The sequence below is a fragment of the Gadus morhua genome, chromosome 16 (genome assembly GCF_902167405.1).
Source record: "Gadus morhua chromosome 16, gadMor3.0, whole genome shotgun sequence".
NCBI lineage: Eukaryota > Metazoa > Chordata > Actinopteri > Gadiformes > Gadidae > Gadus > Gadus morhua.
In genome coordinates, this window is record NC_044063.1 from 16,277,312 (window position 1) to 16,286,963 (window position 9,652).

Below are 9,652 nucleotides of genomic sequence, written 5' to 3' on the forward strand. Positions count from 1 at the left end.
ACGACATAAAAATGTTAAAACGTCGTTCGTTTTTATAGGTCCCGTGAGCTCCTCAAGGGCCAAAGTGTATGGTGGCTTGAAATCATCGTGACAAAGAATCAAACGATGTTTGTTCTTTTTATCTATAAATTTATCTCCATCGTTAATGGTTTTTTGTGGCGTTTGGGATTGAGCCATTTCTGACAGCCTCTGAACGTCAAGAAGTTCCGTCAAAATAATTTCCCCCCCGGCACTATTTTGCATGGACACAACTGCTGCTTCCCGGGCTTAGCCCCGCCCTAGACGATTGTGATTGGTTTAAAGAAATAAAAACAGGCCCGCCCAGTTTCCCCACGGATAGACGGCTCGAGGTAGCGTGGCTCCAGACCATTCTACTTGCTGTAGTTTGGTCTGGCTTTGCGAGACTAGGGGAAGGGTAATTATCACCTTCAAAAGCCGCCCCCCCCCCCCACAACTTCATTCAAATTAAGTTCATTTTTAAAATGTCTATTTATTTTATATATTTTTTGCTTTATTATAAGTTGGCTGTAGTTATTTTGTTTTATTTCTCAAGTATGCTGCTTAGAATAGTTTGTGGCGTGTTTAGTCGCATAAAACGCCTCTTTTATAGGCTTATTTGAAAAGGTTGAAATAATTAGCTCCGAAATGCCATCAATCTGATTATTATTCATAGATTAGAAAAGAAAAGGAGATCGTTAATACTTACCTAAAGAGCGGAAAAATACGTCAGCGTTAGCGTTAGTATGCGCATGCGCATTTAATGACATTGTTTACAGGAAGTGCGTCATTATTGCGCATCTAGGACCCCCGAACCGATCTGGCAGCCGAACACATATGGTACCCACACAGGCGCGTATCGCGAGCAGGCGGTGAAACAGAGTAGTGCTGCGCCAGGCTGGGCGTAAATGAGACAGTGAACAATTTCATTATTTAATAGGGGGTTAAGTAGGGGTAGTGGTTTAGGGTTAAGGTTATCCCTACCCCTAACCTGACCCACTACCCCTAACCCCAACGTTAATGCTATATAATAATGCTTATTATTGCATTCATAATTCGTTGCTTTCTTTCTAAAGATTGAGGTTTGGCATATTATGCTCTGCGACCAACTCAAGATGCCTCTTTATTTCGAAGAAGAAGGCTATTTACTAATTTGGACCGACCAACCTGTGTGCGCGTGCGTGCGTGCGTGCGTGCGTGTGTGTGTGTGTACATATATGTGCGTGTGCACGTGTACAGGGTAAGCTTAAAGCTAGTTCATTGTCAAATGAAATCTTTAGACAATATTCAGTTAGACATCTCCTCCTAGTTTGTGTATGATGTTGCATGGAAGGTGTTGTGATAGGTTGCTGTTATTTTTTGCTTTATAATCAATGTTAGTTTTTCTTTGTGCACCAGAGGAATCGAGTCCATACCGGATTCCTCTGGTATGCCGAGAGGGACAGCAATCAATCATAGAGCTTTGCTTGGATATTATTCAGATCAACAGTTGGTGCTTGCAGCTTTCGCAACTCACTGTAGGTCTACTAGCCTGGCACATTCTTCCTCCAGCGCAGCGAAGCCAAGGTTAAGTTATGGACCATCCAATCATTAATATAAAAAGCTTCTGGAGCATGTAAGAAATTAAGAACACACTCCCTCGCCTCAAACAACCATACAGGTATTTGCAGAGATCCAGTACAACACCCACGCACAGAGCTTTGTTCCAGTTGCAGAGGAGAGCATTATGGCTGACAGGACTGTATACTCTTTGCTATAAATTCCAGAATGTTTTGATGTTGCAATTATCAACTGCTTGTCAGCCACAAGGAATGGTAAGAAACGATTGAAGTAAAACTAATACTACAGCACAAATACATTGTAGATGAGATTATTAATTTGGTGTTTCAACTCTAAAATGATTTTTGTTAAATACACCTGTTCAACTTCGGAAGTGCTGCTAACCATATGGGTTAACCTAAGGCTCTTTAAACCACTAATTCAAATTTACAATAAGTTTTTGTCAGTAACTCGTTTAACATCCAGCTTTTTATGATGAGAGAGACAATTATTTTGTGAATTAATGTACTAAATTCAGCTTTGCTTATATGCTCCTATTAAAATGAGCATATCTTCTTTGTTTTTTTAAATGCACTGGGTTTGAATTTTATGTAAACGTAAAAGTTTGGTTTGACAAGGAGCCTCATAGTTTCATAAATAGGCAACTATAAAAGAAAGTGTTTTTATATGTAGAGGTTAGAACGCTAATGTTAATAACCCATAAGAATGTCATCGGGTTTGTTTTTTTACCTAATACACACTTAGGTACCAGAAGGAGATTAATTTACAACTACCATTGTATTTGTTTGGGGAGGGGAAATGTTATATACTATGGACTCCCCAGAAAAACATGATTATAGATAGACAGCGAAGAGTCAAATCAAACATCAAGGACAAACATTTTGTTAAGCAAACAGCCTTGCAGCTTAAAGGACTTATACACACGACACGCACACACACAGCCAGTCGAACCGCTCAAGTAACCCTTCCTCACAGTTACAAACCATCTGAAGCCCCTAAAGGGCAACATTAGACAGTTGGAGTTCTAGCTTACAAATTTGCATGTTAAGTTTGTCCTCAACTGAGAAGATTCAAATGTTTGTCTAGTTACATGCATGTATTTTGGTTTGACAGTAAAGGACTCAATGCAAGGGAGGAAGGGATTCAGGCAAGCCAAAGACTGAAGTGAGTAACAGCAACCTTTTGAAAACAAAATATTGTCTGCTTGTATACACTATCCCCAGTCTTTATTCACTGGTAGATCAGGATTTGGTAGATTTTTTTTTTCTAACAAGAGAATGAGAACTTATTTAAGTCCAAAAAAGGACATACTGTAATGGTTGTAATGTTTACAGTTCTGTCAGTATCACAAGACTATCACCTTACATTTACATGTAGGGTGATATTGTTGTGATCTAAAAATGTATAATAGTACACCTAGCCTACACGTTAATTTATTACCACCTGTTTACTCGCACACTCACCCAGTAGTATTAACAATAGTGGAAATGTCTGGCAAAGCCTCTACAGGCCTAGAACACGTGCCTAAAGTTGATCACATAAATGTTATTGTAACATAAAATCTACTGCAAAACGAGATGGGAGTTTGGAGCACTGAAGTTCCGTAAGATTTCGCATAATCATGTTTGAGACATGCTCAAAGGCAGGACTGGAGACATTCCTAAAAAGTCAGTAATACCATGTCCCTCCTTTTCTATTTGCGGCAAGACAATTCTTTAACACTTCATACTGCTTGTGTTGGCTCTCCATTTACTCCAAGCTGCATATACTTTACGAACAGCATGTTTGCTTTTCATAAGTCAGGAACATCAGTCATAATAATATCTATGATGATATAATAATAACTATAATAATATATATACCATAATATCTTCTGTGTTTGTTTGTTTAGCCTGCTTTTGTTTTGATTTCAAATGTTGTTCAACCATGTGCCATTGTTATAGTTGTGTTTTAAGATCTGGTATCACGACAGATCGATATGGATTATTTTGTCCTTCTTGTCCACATTAGTATGACAACGTTAACAATATCATACAAACAAACATAACATGATCAAAAATTCTAAACCACACACACACACACACACTAACCCATGCTAACACTAACAGACCCACACACACACACACGTGCTAAAAACGTGATGATGACTTTTCTCACTACAGGGGGTCCCAGTGTCCAGGATGAATTTCAGCAACCAGTCTGCTGTGTTGAACGTGACCAGCCTCTACTCATGTCGCTTCAAAGAGGACTTCAAGTACCTGCTGCTGCCCATCAGCTACTCTTTGGTCTTCTTCTTCGGCCTCTCGCTGAACGCCATGGCGCTATTCATCATCACGTTCCGCACAAAGCGCTGGACCCCGTCCACCGTCTACATGCTCAACCTGACCGTGTGCGACACCCTGTACATCTTCACGCTGCCCTTCCTCATCTACTACTACGCCGATGCCAACGACTGGCCCTTCGGCGAGCCCATCTGCAAAATCATACGCTTTCTCTTCTACGCCAACCTCTATGGTGGGCTGTACGCATAGTAAACTATTGTTGTTTTATTATGTTGACTGCATAATAACTACATCTCATATAACTGATAGAGTAGCTTACACCAATACCACGTGTGTGCCGGATTCAACACAGAAGAGCTGTTTTGAAATGTGCGAGTCAGAGATGTGCTCAGAAAACTTGACTTCATAACATTGTGGCCCAAAAGTACAACACATGACCCATTACCACATTTTAAATGTTAGACTCTCTACGATTAGCACAGAGCCGAATCATGTCCCATCACGTGGTAGAACAGGTTGGATGATGCATGCTACTGCAGTGTTAACACCCCACCTGTGCCTACAGGCTCCATTCTTTTCCTGTCTGCCATCAGTCTGCATCGCTTCATTGGCATCTGCTACCCGGTCCACTCCCTCAGCTGGCTCAGCGTTAAACGCGCCAAGCTGGTGTCCGTGGGCGTGTGGGCCTGTGTGCTCTCCTGTCAGGCACCCGTTCTCTACTTCTCCAGGACCAGGTGAGGAATACATCCATTCACACACACACACACACACACACACACACACACACACAGACACACACACACACACACACACACACACACACACACACACACACACACACACACACACACACACACACACACACACACACACACACATAGTTAAATGCCTAGCATTATGGAACTTTATTATGTTAAAAGGTTACTATTAGGTCTGCAGATGCAGATGTCTTACCCAGATTCAGATGAGTTGTTTTATTCCTTATTCCTGCATCTGTCATCTAACCATGTACAAGGAGGTACGGCAAAGGCTTAGTGTGCTTTGACACCACGGGCCCGGAGCTCTTCGATGACTTCCTAGTCTACAGCTCCGTGATCTCCGTGGTGATGTTCGTCCTGCCCTTCATGCTGGTGATGGTGTGCTACGGCCTGATGGTTCGCAAGTTGCTGGAGCCCATCTGGGTATCAGGGGAGGGCCAGCAGGGGCTCCGGGCGGCACACCGCACCAAGCAGAAGTCGGTGAAGATGATCATCATCGTGCTGATGACGTTCATGTTCTGCTTCCTGCCCTTCCACCTCACTAGGAGCCTGTACTACTCCTTCAGATACCTCAGGAATAGGCACCCGGAGCAGGTCAGTGATGCACACCCCCTTCAAATACCTTACACACAGGATTGGTTTGAAATCAGATAAAAGTGTCAGTTTAAATCTATATTAATGTTTTCACAGATATAGCTATATGATTTTCAGATGAAAATGTATTGATTTTAGGAGAAACATTTGCTGGATGGATTAACTTTATTTTTGAGAAACTTTTGAGTTCAGATATTTTTTTAAGAGCTTAAAGGTCCCATGGCATGCTACTTTATGGATGCTTTAATATAGATATTAGTGGGCCCCAAACACAGCGAGATACAACCGTGGTGCACAATTACAGCCACTACGAGCCAGTCGCACATTGAGCTTTCCCCAAACGCACCGTTTCGATGTCTGTAGATTTAATGCAATGAGGAGGAGAGAGGCGGGTCAAGGAGCAGGGACTGAACCACGACATGGAGGAAAAAGGGATTGTTGACCACAGTTGTCTCCTGCCGGAGCCTCGCTGCCGAGGGACCACCGCCACAGCGGTCAGCGCTTAGGCCCCACCGCCTCCTGCAGCGGGCATCGCCAAGGCAGTGGTCCCTCGGCAGCGGGTAGCGGGGCTCAGGCGGGAGACATTCGCGGGCAACAATTCCCTTCTCCTCAATGTCGTGGTTCATGTACTTCAGGGAGTCAAAGCCAAAGTTCCTTTCCCCAAATTCCTTCTCAACCATGGCTGAGATAACCCCCACTACGAGTCTCGTTGTGGAAATACCAGAGTCGAGAGTCCAACGTGTTATGCGCCATAACACCAAGAGCGGTTATCCAAATAAGAAAGAAGTGTGCAACACTTACATTACAGTGTGTGTAATCACACACACACACACACACACACACACACACACACACACACACACACACACACACACACACACACACACACACACACACACACACACACACACACACACACACACACACACACACACACACACACACACACACACACACACGTGGCGCTCGCACGGTCGTATCTCATTGGTGGGCCAAATTCTCTGGGCTGGCAAGGCAGAGAAAGGGGAGGTGGCATGTCCCCTTAGGACAACATACGGGGAAAATTTCAAAACGGCACGTCTGAGCTTCGTTTATTCAAAGGCGGAGCAGAATGCCTAGTGCTCGTTTTACACCCAACACAATTTCTAGCTACTGGGGGAGCATAGGTAGGCTAGGGGAACTCACTCTTCAGCGTGACAGCTTGTAAAAAAATCATAATCTTCATAATAATAAGTTTTAAAAAAAGTTTAAATGTTTATTTGCTCATTTACAAATACTTTAAATTTGATTTAAGTAAGTCAATGGGCGGAATCCTTAAATCTTATTCAACATACTCCTCTTTAAGATTTTCATGCCATGGGATCTTTAAATAACTGGAGCATAGAAGTAACATAATGAAGGTTTAACCAAAAAAATTAAAACTCATTCCACGAGATGACAGGTAATAAGTGATTGACACTGACCCCTGCCACTAACTCTCACTGTCCTGAGAGCCATGCCTCTCCGCATTCGTATGAAATGCTTCAAGCATGTTTTGTTTTGATCTTCCGTCTGTGTCTCTGGATCAGATATCCTGTAAACTGCTGGAGGCGTCCAGCATAGCCTACAAGGTGACCAGGCCGCTGGCCAGTGCCAACAGCCTAATCGACCCATTCCTCTTCTTCATGGCTGGTCAAGACTTCCGTAAAACCATGAAGGGGAAGAAGCAGAAAAAAGCAGCAAACGGCCTTCCAGAATGTGCAAACACAGCGTTGACAACATCCCTGTGATAATTTTTTTATTTGCTGGTTTCTTATTTCAGTTTTTTCTTACCTGCTTTATGTCACACATTTGCTGTACTAAACACAGAATGCTTCTGCGTTGGAATCAAGAAAGCAAACTGGATCAACTGATATTTTTCTAGATTTTACCCGATCTAAAAAGCCTCATCCTCTATGAAAAAGCTCTATTACTAGAGCAGTGCTAAAACTCCTGCATGGATGCAAATCACTGCCATAATGTTTTTAACTTTAAAAGCCATTGAATTTTGTATGTGGAAATGTTTTTAATTCATTACATTGAATCTATTTTACTTTGAAAACAAACTCATCTGTATGTGTTTGTTTAGTATTCACCAGAAATTCAAAAATGAAGTTTCCAGAATAATCATGTTACAAATATTCAAAATAATATTCATTGTTTTCAAGTGGTCAAAATATGGTTTTTCTGTCACATAATCAAAGGAAACAAACGGCTCGAGAATTTAACCCAACAATGGCGAACATGGCGAACTACGGGGCTATGAAAAATGCAGGTAACCGATAAGTTGTTTTAGTTTTATATAGGACCTGTTTAAAATCCCACTTGTTTCGTTGCTGGCATTCGCAACCTAGAATGTCTCGCCGGTCCGGCCATTATTGTGTTGTACATGCAATACCGCCGGTCACCACATGAGTGGAGGGTTCACTGGTGAGTTTATGCGCGTTGTTTAGCGCGACTCCGTTTTCTTATTTGTAAATACACACACACACACACACACACACACACACACACACACACACACACACACACACACACACACACACACACACACACACACACACACACACACACACACACACACACACACACACACCTCCAGTGTCCTTGCTATAGGTGGTTAAAGGAATACACAGAGATAACTGTAAATTGGCGAATGCCTGTTTTATCAAGTTTTCAAATTCTGCTTCCATTGACTTAATATTTGTGACCCATTGGAACTCTTATGAAGTGAGGTGCATTTCACTCACATGAACAGCAGCTGGGCTACTGTAATTCTGCAAGTCAATAGAATTGGCCATCTGGACATGCAATTAATAAATAAACATCCGGTCTGAATCTTGGCAAGAGAGGCAAACGCTTTGTAACAGGTTCAGAAGAGTCAGGACACAGTTCTCCAGTGAAAATGGAGTGAACTCCTGTTTATTTTCCCTTCTGGGCAAACAAACACAATGTCACACTAACAAAATGTTCATTCCGTCCGTCTCGTGCTCTTACGACACTCTCTCTGGCTCGCAGAGAGCGTCTTCCTTCTCTCTCTCTCTCCAACCCTCACTGAAAGACAAGCAGGCACATAAATACACACTTCCTGATTGGGTCAGATTGCAGACACCTGTCCGCAATCAGACCCCATCACCCCAGCAGACCCGGTGCTCCATACTCCCCCTGCAGGCCAGACGCCGCCACACCTCCACATACCCCCACCGCCCGTCACAGGCCGGGGACCCATCCGGCCAGGCTTGCACACTTCTGTGTTTGTTTTTAGTCTTTAATAGTGTTTAATTTAGTTTATTGCGAATCAAACCGGATTATTGTTTTATTGTCTTACTGTCACAAACTGTGTTGGTTTTTTCAATTTTTCCGTTGTTGTTTGTTTTTTCCATTTTTTGTTATTATGTTGCTATGGCGATGTCACGGATAATTTTTACGAGAGATGAGATCCTTAACATCAGGGACTCAACACCATCGGATTTATGTCCCAACTTTCTCGCCTCTCCCGTGGACTTACAAGACCTACTTACATCAGCCCGTATTTCAAATGGATGTGTCTCAGTTTTACGGATCTATGATCGGGACTCTCTGGTTCGTATCAAAGAGTCGATGGAGGGCCTGTTTGATACACGGGGCAGGTACAAACAAGCGTTCCCTCCTCCTTTCATCATCGACCCCGACTCACCTGAGTACCTGCTGCTTTGTCGGGCGCCGGGCAAAGTCCGCAGGAAATCGAGGAAAAGAGGCTCGCGATCCGGAGTCCAGGTCAAGCGAAGACGCGCTGCAGCACGCCTGGGCTCTGCCATCTTCGGCCACGGAGAACGCGTAAGCTGTCTGTACCGGATCCCTCTCCTCAATGTGTGTGACAGCACATCCACGCTGCCATCTGCTTGGACCACTATGACAGTCTTTGAGCCTACACAGCGCTGGAGTAGTGGTCAGCGGCTTTCATCTCCTCCACGCTCTTCCGTATTTACACCGGTTCCGGCACGGTCCATGGAGGCCACGTGACCGATGCCTGCGACCAATCCCGCTGCGCTCCGCGGACACTGCCTCCGTGACGTCATTAACATTGCATATCGGCCTGTTAAATAATAATAATAATATAATAATACATTTAATTTAGAGGCGCCTTTCAAGACACCCAAGGTCACTTAAAGGCCCACTATGCAACTTCGGGAATATCTTCGCTGTTTTCTCTTTGGCACGCACATTACTCTACACAGCGCCCCCTACAGCTTCGTAGTAGATATTTCACAACACTGTCGTAACAACTCGTTGACGTCCCTTCCCCATGCACTTCTACGCGAGCCATGTGCATTTGTTTTCAAAGAAGCCGGCGAATGCGTGGAGCCATGTCCGAAGTAGATATTCATAAAGTGTAGGCAAGGTTATACATTTTTAAAAGGGTGTATTTGCATTGCAATAAACATAAATCCATCCTTTTTTATA

At 43.3% G+C, this 9,652-nt stretch overlaps 1 protein-coding gene and 1 long non-coding RNA gene across 5 annotated transcripts; one reads left to right on the top strand and one right to left on the bottom strand.

Moving 5' to 3' along the window:
- Window positions 1-1,315: 1,315 nt before the first annotated feature.
- p2ry2.1 (purinergic receptor P2Y2, tandem duplicate 1) lies at window positions 1,316-7,275 on the top strand. 4 transcript variants are annotated; one of them, XM_030337146.1, is made up of 7 exons: window positions 1,319-1,657; window positions 1,764-1,811; window positions 2,671-2,721; window positions 3,720-4,071; window positions 4,405-4,573; window positions 4,855-5,191; window positions 6,760-7,275. In XM_030337146.1, exons 4-7 carry the CDS (start codon window positions 3,738-3,740, stop codon window positions 6,958-6,960), a joined length of 1,041 nt encoding a protein of 346 aa, XP_030193006.1. In that variant the 5' UTR covers window positions 1,319-1,657; window positions 1,764-1,811; window positions 2,671-2,721; window positions 3,720-3,737; the 3' UTR covers window positions 6,961-7,275. The 4 variants fall into 4 exon arrangements, with proteins under 4 accessions (XP_030193007.1, XP_030193006.1, XP_030193005.1 ...); XM_030337145.1 differs by having other exon boundaries at window positions 1,319-1,563; window positions 1,658-1,811; XM_030337147.1 differs by lacking the exon at window positions 1,764-1,811 and having other exon boundaries at window positions 1,316-1,657.
- A 587-nt stretch (window positions 7,276-7,862) lies between these two features.
- On the bottom strand, window positions 7,863-9,206 carry LOC115528813 (uncharacterized). The gene is made up of 2 exons (XR_003973380.1): window positions 8,886-9,206; window positions 7,863-8,263 (listed from the first exon to the last, which is right to left on the bottom strand). It is a non-coding gene; the product is annotated as an uncharacterized LOC115528813 (long non-coding RNA).
- Between the last annotated feature and the right edge of the window lie 446 nt (window positions 9,207-9,652).

Excerpts from the sequence above, each read along its gene's own strand:
- p2ry2.1 (XM_030337147.1), top strand. The coding sequence starts at position 3,738 with ATGAATTTCAGCAACCAGTCTGCTGTGTTGAACGTGACCAGCCTCTAC. Across the intron at positions 4,072-4,404 it reads CTTCTACGCCAACCTCTATG|GCTCCATTCTTTTCCTGTCT; the intron begins GTGGGCTGTACG and ends CTGTGCCTACAG. Across the intron at positions 5,192-6,759 it reads GGAATAGGCACCCGGAGCAG|ATATCCTGTAAACTGCTGGA; the intron begins GTCAGTGATGCA and ends TCTCTGGATCAG.